The sequence below is a fragment of the Oratosquilla oratoria genome, chromosome 33 (genome assembly GCF_046742065.1).
Source record: "Oratosquilla oratoria isolate Oo_2021 chromosome 33, ASM4674206v1, whole genome shotgun sequence".
Classification (NCBI taxonomy): domain Eukaryota; kingdom Metazoa; phylum Arthropoda; class Malacostraca; order Stomatopoda; family Squillidae; genus Oratosquilla; species Oratosquilla oratoria.
Genome location: NC_134809.1, coordinates 13214150 through 13233687, shown reverse-complemented (window position 1 = coordinate 13233687; position 19538 = coordinate 13214150). Strand labels below are relative to the sequence as shown.

Below are 19538 nucleotides of genomic sequence, written 5' to 3'. Positions count from 1 at the left end.
TCTCACTCCCCCTCTCCTTTTTCTCCTCCTCCTCTCCCCTCCTCCCATTGCCTCCTCGTGGTTGGCCGGCTTTCATCTCTTGTTTCACGATCATGACGACCCTTCTGATGTCTGTATTTGTTGTTCGCTTATTAGCTTATGACTTCTCTCCTTATCTGCTCATTTCTCTCCAAACCGCCACACGTGTTCTTTAGTATTTCATTGTGAGTTAAGATGACCTAGGATCAAGTGCGATGTGTATGTGTGTTTGAGGGGGAGATGGAGTAGATTCATTAGTATATTTGTAATACGTTCATGAACATGTATTCCAGTTCTTGTGGCCCTTCTCCACGATAGAAGTGGGAACAAGAAAAGGCAGGCTCAACGCAAACACATGTGGGATGTGGCGAATAACTATGCTCTGTTTTGCATTCGAGTACATGGTTTTTCCATTTAGCAGGGTCGGAAACGGGAGCTATCATGCCTGTGCACCAAAGCTAATTTGAAGTTAGCATAGATGAGTTGCAGTACTGGAAGCGAGTTATAGGTAGGATGTTGATGAGCTTATGCTAGAATGATCTTAGTGCCTTGTGTGTTAAGACTTTCAGGGGAATTCGAAGTCGCTGGTATTGGATTCGAACGCGGGTTCAGGTCATTCGAAGATGCATGGTCTACTGCACTAGCGACTGGTGTCGCAAAACCTCCCCCTTGAGCCATTCTTCTCGTACTGGACTTTCAACTACGTCTGAGTTTGGAGTGCACTTGTTTTGCAGTGTTTATGGTTAGAAGGGCTGTGCGACTTAAATGCAGAATGTATGTAGGTCTATTGTTAAAACTGGCGCTTTAGTTTGATTAATGATTTCAAGGCTTCGATCAAGACAGATTAAGGGTAGAGCGGGGGGAGGGGGATGAAGAAGGAACACATGTTAGTAGAACAGGGGAAGGTGATGTGGAAGACAAGGTGTGAGACAATCTAGTGTGTGAAACGATTGTTAGAACATGAGAGAGAGAGAACGTGAGAAGGGAGCTGGTGAGACACCAGAGAAGAGAGAAGCCAGTAACCGTAATCAAATACGATTAAGATTTGTGTAAAAGCTAACCTCACGGCCTTTTGCTTATGCTCATGATGTTTTGAGTATCCTTGTTTACCTGTTGCCAGAAATACTACCTCGTCAACGTCGTGCAGCATCAGATTTTATTTTCTTATCTTGTTCCATCACCATCTCGCTGCCAACACAACCGGTCTTCTCCACATCCCGCTCCATTTTCTTCCTCTGTTATGAATATTGGTGACAAGTTTGATGCAGACAATATTTAGGGACTTCAGTCCCTTTGGAACATTTTTACTCAGAAGTATGTTGATCTCTCTTAACTTGTAATCCCTCTTATCTTCTACCATCTTTAAATATCATTCACCACGGTAAAGAAGAGCTACTTACCGACGACGTAATATCCGTTACTCCGCATCCTTTCCTATACATGCTCCACCCCCAGCACCATCGTCACACTAACATTATCACCTTTATTTCGCCCATCTTTCATATCATTCTCCTTCCTATAACCTCCATCTCCCAGTAGCATCTCCGATGCCTTGTCCCTGTTTTCTCAAAACAGAACAAGGATGGGTAGGGTGAGGCTTGTGTGAGTGATTGGGAAAGTTAGAAAGAGGAGAAGAGTGACGACACGAGGATGCCAGCGGCGTCACCGGCAAGGGTCGCAGGGGGTGGTTGGCAAAGGGTTGGGTGGGAATGGTGTGAGGAAGTGGAACCGGGGAAGGAATGGGCGATGAAGGCAAATTTGTGCTTCCGAGGCCGGCACAGGTCGTCATATGTTGTATATGGGATTGGAATGTGTCACCCTGGGCAGGAAAACTGCCTAGTCCTTTTTTTTTTTTTTTTTTTTGGGGGGGGGGGTGCTTCTTGTGTACTTGGAACGTCCCATAAGTTACTCTTCAGAATCATGAACGCATAAGAGATTACAAAAATGTTTGGGTAGATTTTCGCTAATCCAGCAGTAACTGAGAAAACGACACTTTTATGCCCTCTTATATCAAAAAGAGATAACTTATATGAACATATGTAGCTGAAATTGTCAAATAGTCTTGCATAAAGGAAAAACTCGACTAAGCTTATAATTTTGAGATATAGAAATGATGAAAGACATTTATAGTGCCATAAATGTGTTAAATTTGACTATTATATGACCAGTATAAATTCTTACAGACATCTTGATGAATTCAAAGTATACCATATTCTGGGTCTTGAGTACTTTAACATTTACAGAATTTGATACACCACTTTTTCTACAGCTGCATCTAGAATTTGCACATTTTTTATACTCGTAGGTACATAACACTGCAAGTTCTTATGGAGCTGATCTCATGGCCATAGATGGTATTAGCATTTCATCAATCGCCTCAAACCCATGTTGTGTTTGATCAGGGATGATTCAGGAGATAGAAGTGAAACCATTTGATATGTTGGATAAAATGACCTTAAGATATGGGGTCTTATTGCATGACTATTGGGAGGAAGCCGGACTAAATATGATCCTTTCCTGTTGTAATGTCAGGGGCAAGACATTGGCTTTAGCAGTGGCCTATTGGTGAAGAAACGGTTGCAGCATTTTTCTTCCTTGATGACCAAAACCTCTCCAGTTCTACTGGAACAGGTGTTTCTTGGTTGATTCTCCTAAGCTCAATTCTGACGACAAAGTCTTTCACAGTCTTTGATAGAATTAGAAATGTATGAATCAAAGATCAAATCTGTTAAAAGCCTGTGCAGATTTCTGAACGTAATCTGCTAGCTCACCAGAGAAATTTCCAAATGTTCCTAGACCTTTCACCTTCAGCTTGTGGTTGTTGGCCCTCATATCCACTGTATCTTGTTTGGAACTCTGTCAGTGGAGGAAGTTGTTGATCCTGTGCAGTGAGAAAATAATCTGTTTCCTGCTTCTAACTGCTTTTGTCATCAATCCTTCATCAAAAAAGACTTGTAATTGGAAATATGTCATACTGCAAGAGTTCTTCCCTTTGCCATTGCAATTTCTAGGACTTTGTTGATATCTCACTTCTTTAGTTATAGATGACTTGTCAGTCCCCTTTTTCTGCTTCTTCAGACTGTATTTACCTGATTGTAGTATACAGGTAAAGGAGCAGTGCTTAATCCCATCTCCAATTCTCTAAATTTTTATCCTTCCTACCTACCTGGAGAATGTTTTCAGATTTGTCCTGTGAAGTGATTCACTTAATCTCACTGATTTGTTCACAAAACAATCTTTGTTTTTCATAAGCCACAGTGCCAATTTTAGGTACCCTTACTAGCTGGTCAGAAATATCTTCTGTCATGGATTCCTGGGTAAGAATATTGTGGAGTTTCAATTGGAGTGTGCCAACATGGAATGGATATTCATTCCTCTCAATGAAAGCTAAAATGGCTTGAACATTTTTCTCTTCAGCTGCAGTTTCTGACTTGTTGAACTTACTGTTAATGACCGTGTTATATGGTTTTATATTCACATCACTTAATTCCCTCTGAAGGTTATTGATAGCCATCATTTCATGATAGATCAGGTCCCACTTTGCCACAACGTCCTTTTTGTCATGAAGTGCCAATGATTCCTGCACTACTCTTTCGTGATTTGTTGATGGTTTGTCCCTAGCACATATCAACTCCAACAGCTTTGAATTGCCCTTGTGTTCATTTTACTACAAACTTTCTGTCAGCAAAGAAATTCTGCAGCTGTTTCTTCACCATTGCTCAAGTCAGTGTCTTGTCCCCAACATTACAATTGTATGTAAATCACATAGTAGGGAAGAGAGGATTCCTGGTAATTTTGTCTCAAATAAAAGCTTACAAAAATACCCGTGCTTGTACCTCGAATTAGAAGAAGCAGATGCCCATGTAGTTCCTCATGCATGCATGCTGGTAAAAATATTTGTAGTAATGTCATCAGTCATGCAATAAAAACCCATATATTAAAGGACATTTTATCAATATACCAGATGGTTTCACTTCTATCTGATGAACAACATGTCTTTGATCTAACAAAATATGGGTTTGAGGCGGTTGATGCAATGCTGATGTTATCTGGCAATGAGATTAGCTCCAGAAAAATATGCACTTGTACAAAATGTGCAAATTCTAGGTGCATCTGTAGAAAAAGTGATAATCAAATTCTGTAAATGTTAAAGTACTCAAGACTAAGAATATAGTATACTTTGAATTCATCAAGATGTCTGTAAAATTTATACTGGTTATATCATATGATAGTCCAATTTTACCCATTTATGGCACAATAAATGACTTTCTCATAATTTTCATATCTCAAAATTGAGTTTTTGTCTTATGTAAGTATGCCAATTTCAGCTACATACGTTCATGCAAGTATTCTATTTTTGGATGTAAGTGGATTGCATAAAAAAGTGTCATTTGCTCAGTGCCGGGTAGCAAAACACTCTCTCACTCTCTCTCTCTCTCTCTCTCTCTCTCTCTCTCTCTCTCTCTCTCTCTCTCTCTCTCTCTCTCTCTCTCTCTCTCTCTCTCTCTCATGATTCTGAAGAGTAACTGCAGGAGAATCCGAGTACACGAGTACCCCCCCCCCAAGCCAATAGACTAAGGATTCTATAGAACTGGCAATGTGTAGAGGCACAATACGGCAAGAGGAGCTGAAAGTGGCAACGTTGTCGATGAGACCAGCTGAAGGGATGAGCATGGTATGGGGTCTGAAGAGGGGGGTTTGGGTTGGAAGGAAGAGGCTGAGGCGGAAGTGAAAGGCTGTTGGTAACAGGGAGGCGGATCATTTCCCCCCATTCAGTTGACACGACACAGACCTTTCTGGGGAAGTTGGAATTGTGTAGGCAAAGCTGGTGCCGTGGTTGATTGGAGCCTGTAAGGCCAGAGATGTTCGTAAGCGATGAAGGAACTAGGAGAGATTCTAGTGTAAAGGAACGCATTAATAGTCATAGAAGAAATTAGTAAAGGTAAGTCCGTTAGGGTAGTGAAGTTGCAATAGTAGGATGCAACAGAAGGGAAGAAAGGAAGGAGACTAATAGGTAGGATCGAAAATGATGTTGCTAGGGTGTAGGGAGGTGTGGAATGATACGAAAGTGAACATACTAGAATCAATATAGTGAAATAACTGTGTCATACCCAGCGTCTTGAACTTGGGCACCCTCCCACCCAGTTATGTCGACAGTGTCTCGGTTTTCTTGGATGTTGTATCTGTCGACGCCGGTACTTGCGTCATCCAACTCTACTATTTCCACGCTTACCCCTTCCCCGCCGTGGCTAGCTTGTATATTTTGTTATGGAGAATGTCATACGATTTTGTAATATAGAAAGAAAACATTTGATTTGTGTTTAAACAAAAACGAATCTTCTATCCATCGCCACCCACCTCACATTACCTTCGACCCTGTCCGAATACATAACTTAGATTACTTAAGTGTTCGGGGTCACGCATGTTTTACATTCCTTACTAGTTGATCGTCCTCAACTTCCAAGTTGAATAAATGACAAGCCTAGGGAGAAGACGCTCTTGGCTCCTGGGCCTGGCAGTTTGCCCTCTCATCTCGGATCACCACCCTCTTTTGTACCTCCCCTTCCTTCACTCACTCACTGTCTCATCATTTTCCCAATTTTCTGCTCACCATCCTTTACACTTCCTTTACCTACCCCCCCCCTTCGTTTCCCTTCCTCAACCACCCCACCCTCCTTTCCACCCTCGCCTCTTCCTTTCTTCCCCTTCTCCTCCTCCCAGACCCCCAGTATCCTGTTTCATTGCTGCCCCCACATCCGCCGTCCTTCCGTGCTTCTCTTTCAACATTTTCCATCTTACCGCCCTGCCATTTCCGTCCTGGTGAATTCCCTTCCCTTCCACCTACTCTCCGCACCTCTTCGCTGCCCCTCCTGCTGCACCCATTTTCCGGCCTCTCCTCTCCCTTCAGGCTCGGCCACACAGATTTTTTCCCAGAGGCTGGATTTAGGGAATTTTGTTCAGGGTAGGAAGACGTAGGGTAAAATCGGACGAAACTGCCATTGAGTCGAGTTTCTGGTTTTGATAAAATAGATGGAAAAGTTTGTCTTTTTTGTTGTTCACGAATTTGGTCTCATCGCGCATGCGTCAGTTTCCCCCCCATAGGTTCTGAAAAAAACGTCCCAGACTAGGATTTTAAGAAACTTTGTTTCCGGGTGCATATTTTAAATTTCGTTGTAACCGACGCCGGGTTTAGCGCGGTTGTTTCCCTCCGCACGGACCTTCCCTCTCACATCTTCGTGAAGTTCAGCAGTATCGCCGTCAGTACTCCCAGCCCCACTCGAGGGATGTCAGCCTCTGCCAGGTGTCGGCTCACACGTGTTATTCTTGAAGAATGATTCATTGTACAGTACGGCTAATATTCACTTGCTGTTCCAAGTGGGCTTGCTGCACACTTTTCATCCTCGTCCCCTATCAATATTGCTACTTCCATTTCTCCGTCAATCGCTTGTACGTCCTACCACACCTTACTAGCCCTCGAAAAGGCTTTAAGACTTGTAGTTTTCCATATCAGCATATATAACTGACCAAAGTAACACTTGTGTAAGACAAAATGTTCGTATTGTAAGGCTAGCCGCCATAACTCGTTCTCCATCTTATCTCCAATGCCCCTTCATTATCTCGACCGCGCTTCTTTTCGTGTCATCTTGATAATTTTCTCAGCTTTGAGGCTGTCTAAACCGTCTCCACGTCCCGTTGTTGTCTCAAGAAAATTTAATTTTGCGTGATTTAGAATGGCATTACCATTATGTGCGCGTGTGCTTGCGACGTGTGTGTGTTTGACTGTGATGTCTGGTGTTTGTGTGTGCATGCGTTGCGGGCATGCATTGTTAGCATATGTAAATATATCCGTGAGGTATCAGTAAAGTGTGTTTTTGGCATGTTGCCTCTACCAGCCTAGTTTTAACTGACATAATTATTACTGTATGGCTTATATCGCTCTCGTTTAAATTCCGTAGCTGTGTTTATGTAGTCTCGTGTCACTTTTATTATAAGATGAAGAAGACTGCCAGGAAACACTTAACTGCCGAAGCAGTCATCCAATTCCCGTGTATTCACAATGTTCGGCCATTGACCGTCGGTATATTACCCGTGCAAGAACATGTACTAGATAACTACAGTCGATATTACTCATACTTGTATAACCACAAGAATAGTACTGTTACTTAGTGAGAAAGGAATACCACCCATGATATTTACTCGCGGTTGTGCCGGGAGATTGGCGACAGTAGATGTTCGTTCGTACTTTCGTCTGCCTCGTGTTTTGGCAGTGGCGGCCAAGCTGTCGCCAGCTCACCTGAATGACGAGAGGCTCAGAACAGCAGCATCTCCGTCGGGACACTGGCTTATCTACCTACGCCTATGCCTTCTTAGCTTAAGCAATTGGTCTTGACCTTGGGGAGCTCGGTAGAACTGAGCGGGAGATGGCAGCAGCGGTAAGGTCGGCGCTAGCTTACATATATTTAATTTATTTATATATTTTTATTTATTTTGGGGGTTCAGTGAAAATTAACGAATATCAGATTTTCAATATCTGTCTTTAATGATGAGAGATGCTAAAAAAAAAAACCGTAGTCGAGATACTGTCGTGCATTTGAGATGGCGAAAAGGAAAGGCAAAAAACGAGACCGTATGAAGGAAGTGGATTAGTTATTACGTACTTGTATTTGTAGGTATACTTGCGCGTGTGTGCGCGCACACACGAACGTCGGTGACGAGATGCAAGTTATTAATACTACGCCTTCTTTACAGGTAAGCACCCGGCAGGCGCGGCAGTTTTAAATAGATGGTAAGGCGCCACCTCATCATCCCTTCCTCCCGACACTATCACCTGGGCTCCTCCCCAGTTTCATCACCTTGTATATAGCGGGCCAACCCATCATTTCACATCATTTGCATACCACTGTATTCAGTTCCTAGTGCACCTGCGCGACCGCATACCACGTCGTCAATTAACCGTTACCACAAAGTCGTATCATCTTATTAGCAACTCTGCCCCCCCTCCCCCCCGCCGAACAACGTCTTGCACTTTATTTTTTTTCGGTCATCACCAAATACGGTTTGATATCTTAACCATTTGTTCATCGACGCCCTTCGAGCGAAGCCACCGTTATCCTGTCCCGAATCATGCAAGCTACCGAAAAAAAAATACCATTAATGAATGATGAAGCCATACGACCGCCGAAGGAAGACAAAATAACCAATGGGGAAGCAACGAAAATATAAGTGCCATCGGTACGGAAGAAATTAACATTAGTTCAACTAGACATTGATAGAAAAAAATGTTTGGGTAGTGTATAATCGTCAGCACTGTAAAAGCAGGTAGTACCTTGCAATTTATTTCTCTCGCCAAAGCCTAGTTCTGCTGAAACGAAAGCAGTTCTCTCGGGCGAAATTTGCCCGCGCGACCTGACTCACTGTGGAGGTGGGAGAGCGGTGATGAGTGGAGAGCGTGACTAGAAATAGTGATGGAGTCACATACTTGCTTCTGGACGAGCAGATGAGCCTCCTGACGGCAGCCAGAAACGATGTCGTAATGCATCATGACGTGGAATAGCCGGGGGCGTCTTCACACAGACTAGGCAACCAAATTGAACTAAATTTATTGAGATTGAGGAAAAGCAAAACAACTACTGCAACGCCAGGTTCAAATGGATTGGCAAGTATAGACGTAGCCGGGTGCTAATGGAATGCCGATGGCAAATAGAAGGAATGAAAGTGTCAGGGTCGTAGAATTGATAATAACAATAAGAAAAATTAAACGATCTATTGTTGAGAGGTTGATTGCAAACAGGTCGAATAGTTTACAGAAACTCGCGAGACCAGTTTGGTGTTCCTCTGTTGAGTGGCGTTCAGGTTATGGATGAAGTTATGAATTTTGAATTTGTGCAGCTGCGTTTGCGTATGTATTGCTGAAGGAAGAACAAAAGTTGTGGAAGATATGTATTGCTTGAGGAAGAACAAAAATACACATATTCGTATGTGTGTGTGCGTGTGTGTATTGTATGTATGTGTATGTATATTGCACTAACAATTTGCGAGCGTGCACATACATAACCGCACGTGTCTGGGAATGAACGTAGTGTCCATATACATACGTGACTAGTTGCTCAGCCCCAGGTAATCCATTACTGATCAGATTTTTAGTTGAATAAAATCGCCCGGTATTCGCTTGAATGAAAATATAAAAAACCTGATTAGTCACAGTCAGTTCGTGTTTTTTCATGACCCATGGTTTCTGTAACTTATCAGATGGTCTGAGGTTCGCTAGAATAAAATTCTAATGTACTGAATTCGTTACCATGGATCTTCAAAACACACACACACACACACACACACACACACACACACACACACACACACACACACACACACACAGTTTATACTTTTATTCTCCAATACCCACGGAAAGTTGTTAGGTCCAGTGGGTGTGCTAGAGAATCACTGCCCTTGACATGTTTCACGTACTAAATAAACTTGGCGTTCGCGCAGTGCGGGTCCAATACTGGAAATAGATTTATACGCCCTGGCCCAAAATAAACACGGTGCATTGGGAAAATTTAGACACGATGGCAATGGTTCCATCGTATATTGAAAAGCCATACACCAAAAGCATTCAGGGTGGTAAGAGAGGAAGGAGAGGCGCGAGGAGGGGGGGGAGCGTTCCGTGGAGAAAGGGAAGACTCGGCAGTGGAAGAGTGCCAGAAAAAAGTGAACGCGAGATTTATGGTGATGAGAGGGAGTGGGAGGGAGCCGAGGTGGGTAGGGATGTTTACGTGATTCAAAGGAAGGTGAGATTAAAGGAGGTTCTTAGCATGCATGCGATGTTATTAAAGTAAGTTTTCTTTTTTTTGTGGGTTTATGAAATGAATGTTTACTTTAGGTCAAAGAGGAGACGCGTTGAGAGCGACGAGCGGAGTATAGTCACGTGCAAGGAAAGGAGGAATTAGGCATGATGCTATAGATATTTAAGGTGAGGAGGTAGGGGTGACGCAAACATGTTGATTGCTACAGAGGGGGAAATAGTGCGAGGGTATGAAGAGGTGTATGAAGGTGGGATGGAGGAAGATTGTAGGCTTTAGCGGAGACACTTAGTTGTCCCTTGGCAGCACAGTAGTAACTGGTGAAATGTTACTCGGTGACTCACATATTTGAGCGGGGATAACTTGTGCTTATAGGGTATTGCCGTGGATACAAACGGCAGGAACTCTGTGCCACAATTGAAGTAGTAGTTAAATAGACGGAACGTTGCGTGCTTCGAGTGGTATGTGCGGAGGGTGAATGCATGCGTGTGCGTGTATACTATATTGAGTTTGCGACGTACTCGTTGTTTTAGGATATGGAACAGGGGCGGACGGAAGGAAGACCGAGATGGCGGATGTTGGGCCGGACGTGGGGAAGTTTGTAGCAGGACGCCGAACTTCCAAGGGTTTCCCAGTCAATAGTCACATGGTTTGAAAACAAGGAGGGTAGGTCGTAAGGATAGGGTCCCATGGTGGGTAGACTGGTCAACCGCCGCCGTTCCTTTGAAGAGGATATTTGTGCGCTGACCGTTAAAACCCGTATCGTCCGCGGGTGACGCGGTTGAGCGGGCCAATACATGTCCATAGAGGCTTGGACTCTGGTAAATTGGGTATCGCTGTTATTGGCATCAAAGTTAATGGGTTCGCGGTCGTTATGATGAAGATGATTGTCTCCAAAACGATACCAACAATTTTTTTGGAGCATCATAGTCGGAGATCTACAAGGGCAGTCTCGGTCAGGGCAATTAATGTAACCTAGACTAAGGAAGAACGACAGTAAAATCCATTTCCAGTACGACATTTGATTAACGTAGAATGAATGCACTCAACAAATTAATGCAATGTGGTTTAGAACGTGATGTTAGGATGAACGGACGCAGATTTTGCTTGGGGGGGAGTATAATTCACGACACGTGTACTAAGGTATAGGAAATATTGAAAGTTGGGTCAAGGATAGGCAAGAACTACTAGTTGAGTGTGGAAACTTGTGAAGCCTAAGAAATTTTGTTGCGTAAGCTTAAAGATGAGTTTTAAACGAATGTTTAGATAAAGATGACGTGGAAGGATAGGTACACACAAAAATTTGTGGTCTGTAGCATGGCTGATGATGTATAGAGTTAATTTGGAGCACATCGGAACTGCGATAGAATTCGAATGGCATATACTTACTGACATCACTAAGGATATTTTTAACCGAGCATGTATGTGTGGGTTCCAGGGCCGGATATGTTACAATTATATATCCCGTCACATCTCATCGGCGTTGCCTACAATGATGAAATAACGATCTATGTGGGGCGTTACGGGAAGGCTGGTATGCAGTTTCCGACTCCGGCGGAAGGTTGTAAAGGCAGCTATGGCAGAACCGGATAAAACTATCAATGGCGTAAACTCGTGACACCCATGACAAGGGAATGTGTGATGCTCCTCCTGTCTTTCATTATCCATCCTTATCCCGTTTAGAGGTGTCTGGTGCCTTACGCAACACCTAGCAACATGTCGGTCACTGCTCTTGTCCGTTTACTGGGGATGATCCATGTCCATTGCCCTTTCCAGAACCAAAGGGATTAGCGTTATATTAGTTCTCAGTAAAATACAGTTGACCTTTTCCCTTCATGGCATACCTACAGGATTCCCTCGACCACTATTCTTACATTCTATCCAGTAACCGTTGTTTCTGTCTTCTGGCCAACCACTGAACATCATTCCTTTGTGCAGCAAAGGGAAGAGTGAGGTGGCATGCTGTAGGTTGCAGCTGATGGGGGATTCCACTCTTTGATTATATTTGTTAGTCGTGTGATTTTTATATGGTCAAGAGTTCTAGCGATGCTGACGAGGTTTAATTGGATGGGTATGTTAAGGGAAGACATAGAACAGAACCTACTTTGAGAGCACGCTAGCGAGGTCGCAAGAGCGAGTGTGCATTGTCGTTCGGGTATACTAGCTAGGTCGAAATTCAATGCACAGGATGAGATGTGAGGTTGAATGTTGTGAGTCGTGTTATCAGTTATTAATATTGCAAGAATATCTCTCTCTCTCTCTCTCTTATTCACCCACACGCACCGAGGCACACCCTCACACTTCACCCCACGCTGTCGTGCTCCGCCAGGTGTCTGCATATTTGAGCTATATTCGTTTCTCCTCAGAAAGTTTAATTTGTGAAGACATGTTTCCTTATTTTTCCTCTCGCGATCGGTTTGGTTAAGACCCACGTGAGTTAATGGTTGAAATTTGGGTGGGAGGGAAGTGGATGGAAGAGAAAGGCTAGAATTCTTGCCATGACAAAGAGCAATTGCCTCCTCTTGTATGATAGGAACACAAGTAATTCCAAAGCCAAAATGAGATAAAATGTGAAAGCTGTTTGCCGTCCCTCCCTCCGACCCAGACACAATGAAAACGGGGGAAGAATTCAACCAGACCCGTTGGGGAGAGAACAAACATACAGACAGACAAGAAGATAAAATATTTGAGTGAGCGATGCGGGTGTAAAAGGAAGGGAAGATTGTGGGCTGGATGCAGAGGGATTTCCAGTTCTTATGATGTCTTTGGCAAGAGTTGAGAAGAAACGAGGAGCTTCGGATGGATCAGGAGCCTCGAAATGCTCCTCGTGTTGCTGGCGGCTCTTCCCTTTCCCGCGTCTAGAAGACGCTTCGTGAGGTAACCCAGTCCAGGGCCTGTGGTTGGTGTGGTGACTGTGGTCAATGCGGTGAGATGAGGAGCGGGTTGCAGATGGAATCATGATATTTGTGCTGTCTCTTAGTCGCAGCAGAACCTGTGGGTTAAGGTTCAGGGGACGATGGTGTATGTGATGATGTGAGGGTTACAGCTTCTCGGAAAAAAATGGAATTAAGAGGTCATGCAGGTCTTAATCTTTCTAGACAATCAGTTCTTAGTATCTAGGATTATCAGTGGTAAGCGAGAGATTCTGGGTACTGATTCAGTTTTCCTTTACTTTCTGTCCTAACGCATTTTTTTTTTCTTCCATGCACTCCTTACATCGGGCACCTCGTGCATTATTTATTTATTTTGTACAAAGTAGTTACGGTACCTTACGCACACTGCACATATTAAACTATCACTTCACATATTTTTCACACTTCAACCCTCTCATTTTTCGCATTAAAGTGTCACTCAGGTTCTGCTGTTATCTCACAAATCCATCTTGCACAAATCTGCATCTTGTGTACTCGTTTACATTTACTTTGTCCTCAAAAGCATTGCCGGCACATGCACACTTTTAAGATGTAACTTTGCAGTATTCAAGCGCCCAGTCGTCTGTCGTTTCATGGCGTCTATCACGCTTAGGTATTACTTCTTCACCTCACATTTACATACCTCTTAGAGGCGATGTATCTTCACCCGTATATTCCCTACGGGTAATAACATGAACATTACTTGTTTTCACGTTTTTCTGCACCATCAACCCTTGAGGTGTAGAAATAAATTGATCGCAGCGGAGAGTAGGATGAAAGACGATGGAAATAGCGGGAAGGTCGGAATCCATGTTGGTCCAGTATAACGGTCGCTTGATCTTGATCAGAATAACACACAACGCCTACGAGTATGACGGTGGTAGAAGGTGGGAAGAAGGAAACGTCCACGTTGGTCTTTCATGACGTGAACATAAAGGTCAGGTCGCCTGTTCGGGTTGAGTACTACGGAGGAGGGGTAGGGGAGGGAAAGGGGGCTTCTCTTCGACTCAAGTTCGTTATAGTTGTCAGATGGTACGGTATGTGGCCTCCCCGTGCATGCTTCCCTGTGTGCCCACGCCTTTTGCCGTCACCGGTAGCACCTGCCGCCTTGCCAGCAGACAGGCGCAGCGGGGCACGGCACACAGATTGTGGGCCCAGCCTGGCAGCTTGAGCCAGGTTGAAAAGCAGGTAGTAAGTAACAGGTGAAGTGTAGATGGCGTGCAAAGAAACAAATCTTGCCACAGCATAGTTTTCCTCCTATCTGCTTGCATGCTAAATACGGGAATAAAGGTTGCTCCATTGGAACACTGTGTATTAACATTGTTACATTTTATATGTTGTCTGGTGTTTGGTAGAGCGAAATATATAATGTGCACTGATCTTCTGAAAGATTAATGTTGTATGTCGACATCGATAAACATAGCAAGGGAATATTATCGCGTTGAATTTGGGGAGGCTTAGAGTCCTAGCTGCATAAAACTTATGCAATGAGTACATGAAGTGAGGATAACATGGGGAGGCTTTGGTGTTTATATGGACCTTTCATCCTCAAAGGCGACCTGAGTTCTATTCTGGCTAGCTGCCGTCAAGCGATTTCATTCAACCGAAGGAAACCTCCAGTCGTGGATGAAAACTAATTCGACTGACCCTTTCACCACGGAAACAAATCGATTCTTCCTCTGGCAGCCTCCAGACGATTTCCTTCAACCAAAGATTAGATTTGTAGCAATCAATTAACTCGCTACTGCGAAAGGCCACACCAGATCAGTCTGGCGGTTTCGTTCATTTGAGACAAAAGCTCCAGGGTAAGACTTGATTAACCCTGTCACTGCTAAAGGCGACAACAATTCGCTCGGCTTCTAGGTGATTTCATGTAGCCTTGGGGGGGAACTCCCAGCAGTCAACTAGCTAATTGGATAATGTTGACACAAATGCAGTATTGTACTGAAACGCGATTCTTGGTTTGGTTTTGTATTACATACCATAATTTGTGATTTAGAATGTGTTGTTAATCATTATGACACACACACACACACATGAGCTCTGAGCTCTTTCGGGAGGGAAATAGCTGAGGATCACGAGCCCAACACGTGATCCAAGACCATGGTGAATCTCACACACACACGCGCGCTCATTGGTTACATTATGTTATCCCAGGATCCACGGACAGTTGTTTGGACCAGTAAGTGTTTGTTCGAGTTGAGCCTTCATGGTCCATTAAAGGACCGGACTATTTATACATTCATTTGAGGGGAAGGGGTGATGTACAGCATTTACTTCGCCATGGGGCATAGTTAACCACATGGAATTCAAAATATTAGTTGCACTTCGATTATAACCTTTGCCCAATGACAACGTCCCCAAAGTAAAGACGCATTGTATGGATTAGATCGCTATGGTGAACGCATTTATTGTCGAAACAAGTCTGAACACATTTGCTAAATAGATATAAATTATGAATGAATAAAGTCGCTTGGCGTTCGAACTAGATATGTAGAATCCGACGCTTTGGCGAATGGGATTGTGGTAATATAAACACGTTAATTTCAGTGACATATTCCAAACGTTAGCCGAAATGATATTACAATTAAGTCACCGTGATGAGGGTGTTGGGATCTCACGTGTGTAGTTGCAGTTCAGTGCACTGAGCGTGCACAGTTCGTGATTATGTAGACTTAGATGTAAAACGGGAGATGAAATTATCCTGGCGCGGTGTTTTCTCGTTACACGCCCAAACACCGTGCACAGCTGATTGGCTAGCCGCCGAATGACGTCACGACAATGAAAATGTTGTGCTCGAAAGCAGGTGAATTGTTCGCCAACTTGGCACGCGCGACACCAGCAGCATCGTCATTTGTTTCTTTGCCACAACTCCACAGGGCGGAAGCGCGTCGGTTGTCCCACAGCCGCCGATTGTAGTGATGCACAGGTGCGCGTGATGAACTGACGAAGCGCGTGCGCAGCGTTCCCATGTATGCTCGCCATGCCTCCACAGTCACAGAGGCGCATTTTGTCTCCCTTTGCCTTGCCTTGCTTTCGCCTTCCATAGGGTTGGTTGTAACGCTGTGTGGCGGGCAGGCGTGGCTTTACACCGACAGGCCTGGCGGCGCGGCGGGGCCTCTTCGAGAGATTATCTTAGCGGCGCGGATGCTACTATTTCGGGGCGAGCTCAGTCGTGGGTCATACAACATACTCTTGAGGGCTGGGACTGCCGTGGCGGCGAGGAGGTATTTCACCTCGGCCCGCCCACGGCCAAGAGGAGCACAAAAGTAAGCTTTCACAGTCCCGTCGTCTTGGAGGCCAAACGACCAGTCGGTCGGTCGGTCAGGGAACGTCCACAATGGTCATTGGACCCTGCGTCGTGATTATTGCGAGGGGAGCTTGGGTAATTCAGGATTATCCTCTGTATGTCCTTACCCACCCTAATCGCCGTCGCTAATTCTATTCGGCGCCACTTTTTCAGACGTCCAAATCCTACCATTTGTCGAACAGACAGCTGTAGGGATTTTCGTCTTTCGTTCTCTCTACAATTTCTACAATCTTAACGCGCGCGCGCGCACACACACACACGCACACACGCACACACCTCTTCATGCGCGCATGAACATCGCTGCTAAACCAAACATCTCCCTTTCTCTCCTCTCCCTCCCCCTCTCTCTCTCTCTCTCTCTCTCTCTCTCACACACACACACACACACACACACACACACACACACACACACACACACACACACACACACTTCCGACTCGTGACTACGAAACCTACACCCCAAAATACACAGGTACTTGTTCGCTCTTATATACAGCGTGAATTCGTGAACGCTTTTAACACTGCTCAGAACGGCAGTCGTTTCCACCAAATTCAGCTTGTGCATCCTGGACTCTAGGCCCGGAGCGTCGGGCTCCCGATGTGGTCCAGCTAGCCAGAGCGAGCGACAGGGCGGGCTTCTGAGATTTAGGGCATTCTGAGGCCTGGTGGTGGTGATGCTAAGCGTAGTTATGATGGGCCGTGTAGTATTGCCGATGTTAATAATGGTGACCTGAGTGATAGCACGTTTGTGCATTTGTGCCGTTGATTTTATAGATAAAGTATATTAATGAGCATCGTGGATTTTGTTATATAATTCAATATCGCTTAATGAATTTTGTTATGGCTGAGCAAAGTCGTGTGATGTTAGGTAGACTAGACGTAAAACACTTCTGAATATATTCCCACGTTTACATCTGACCCATACTCATCTTTCTCTGGTTAATGATGGTCTGTTACACTTCCTTAGGGGCGTCCACACACATAAATTTTATACACAAAGACGAAAACAGGATGTGATAAGTATCGTGAATTTTGTTGACAAACCTCAGATTGTGAGGGGAGGGGGGAATCAACATGAGTGGTATTTTGTCATTCTGTTGTGCATGCGACCAAATCTGATATGTTAGGCGCATGTGCACACCCCTGCGCCCGTGTATGTACTTGTATTTTTCACGGGGAAAGTGAGACATCCAGCATAGCTGTTTCGTACCGCAGACCCGGATGGGGAGGGGAGGGGGAAGGAAGGAGTGAGAGAGGGAGGAAGGGAGAACTCCGGAAGCCCTGCCAGCCCTGTCGGCTTGACGTCACCACACGCGTCCACCCAGGGCTCGGTTAGCGGCGGGAGAATCGTATAGCCTAGCAAGCCAGGATTTGTGGAGCGTTTATTGATCAGGGTCAGTGTTGGCGAATAAATACAAAGTTACGTCATCCCATAGTTTTTGTTTATGACGTTATTTGTTTCCGATTGAAGTTGCGTGGTGGAGTGAGAGTCACCAGATTGGATATTCGAGGACTGTACAGTACTGTGCTTGAGTTCTTAACTTGATTCCAGTGTATGCATACGTTAATTTTGCCCTCATTTGCCATAGGGAGCGTCACTGTAGTGAAAGAAAGCTCTAAATAATTTCGCAACCAGTAATGCCAAAATGTAAGTTTGTCATTCTTGTTTTTGAAAATACGTATATCCTTAGTGATGCACTTTAGTTCATTTGGAATATATGATGGTCAGTCACTAGATTCACTTGGACATCTAGTAATGCTGTCAATGTAATTGTATTGCCTCGAGTTTCTCAAACTGTAAATCCGTAACCCCTCAATGGATGACAACGGTCTTTGTGAACTATTGTAAATATCTTTGAGAAGAAACATTGTATTTTTGCTATGTCTACTGTAGTGAAGGAACTGTTTCTTGAAAAAGGTGAGGGAAATACAAAATTGGTAGACATGTGTATTTGTGGGCACAGCTCAGGGTGTCATAACCTCAGGGTTGCAACTTCAAATGGAATGGAGTGTGCTGACGGGTATTGAAGATGGATGAAGGAGACGTTGATGTCCGTCTCGCTAGACCGACCATGTACCCGTCGTTGTGACTGTGACGTCAAGATTAGTTGACGAGTTGTATTCCCTCAGAAGTGAAAATAATACGCTATTCGCGTAACGTAGTGAAGATTTGCCAATATCTGGAACAAATAAAAGTCGGGCTGAGTAGCTTACCTTTTGGGGTGTGTTGACGTCGACACGGTTCCAGGGTTCGAGCTTCCTGCGGTTGATGCTGCGAAGGAAGACATTGTTAGGTTAAGCACCGAGTCACAGTGATGATATTAAAAACACAGTAAAACTTATGGTTATAAGAAATTAAGCACTGACAGTATCCCTCTAATGCAGGCATTGTCAATCTGATTCGTGGGACGGTTTCTAGAGGTACTTAGATGACTAGCGAAATATATTTTAAACATTTAAATTTGCAGAGAGGGAACATTGTATTTGATATTAATGCTTAGCTGATGAGTAAAATCATTAAAATTTTGAACCATACAGTATGGTATCCATTGCGGTACCACTGTATATTTAATTAGTCATAATATTTTACCATCTATATTTTGTGTCAGGTTAATGGGGGTACGAGACGATGGTCTGATAACTGGGTACGTAACGGAAAAAAAGGTTGAGAACCTGGTCTAAGGGGGTCGAGCTACCGGGGGGGGGGGATGTAAGCTATATATGGTAAAGGACTGAAAATGGGATTCTAGAATGTTTAAGTGGACACAGAAATGTATGTCTTCGTTATAGTAGTAAGACGTAGGTGATATGAAGAAGGTAATGACATGGAAGCATAATTGAGAGGAAAAGCCACGGTAGGACGTGCGTGAACGTGCGCGCACGCAGTCTCCCTCTCCCTCCCTCCTCCTACCCCTTTCCTTCCGAACCCGTACCCCTTCCCCTTTCACCTCCTTGTACTAAGGTTTTTCTTTTTCCTGTTCAGCCCCTCAGATTTGGAAAGATGAGTATGAGAGACTGAAGGGGAGCGTAAAATGCGCGCATTTTAAGTGGAAAGAAAGACGAGGCGGATTTGTGCAAAAACTTGTTTAAACGAAATGATCTGAAAATCTGAAAGATGAGGTGACAAGAACGTGCAGTCTCGTGTTCGGGCATACACACAGAAGAACGAAGATACAATGTTGCATTTTAATCTGTCGCCTGCGCGTGTGTGCGCACACACACACGCACACACACACACACACACACACACACACACACACACACACACACACACACACACACACACACACACACACACACACACACACACACACACACGTTAAACACGCAACATATTTCTAAAGTTTATACATGTTTGGCTTCTTTCGGCATCAAGAACATGTTAGCCTGTGAACCTACTAAGGCTTGTGCGTGTTTTGTATGTATGGGTTTACCTAGGGGAGTTCTACAGGATTAGAGTTTTTTCATGAACTCGTTGTACAGTTTTATGGTTTAAGG

General features: G+C 44.2%; 2 protein-coding genes across 4 annotated transcripts in view; one reads left to right on the top strand and one right to left on the bottom strand.

Annotated features, from left to right (window-relative positions):
* The window catches only part of LOC143017763 (normal mucosa of esophagus-specific gene 1 protein-like), a 554471-nt gene that overhangs the window by 302919 nt on the left and 232014 nt on the right, over window positions 1-19538 (bottom strand). For both annotated transcript variants that reach the window (XM_076172632.1, XM_076172631.1), the window contains exon 4: window positions 18255-18312. In XM_076172632.1, the coding sequence (XP_076028747.1) occupies window positions 18255-18312 (58 nt within the window). The remainder of the gene's footprint in view (window positions 1-18254; window positions 18313-19538) is intronic.
* The window catches only part of msi (RNA-binding protein musashi), a 93699-nt gene that overhangs the window by 53591 nt on the left and 20570 nt on the right, over window positions 1-19538 (top strand). The window lies entirely within an intron of this gene.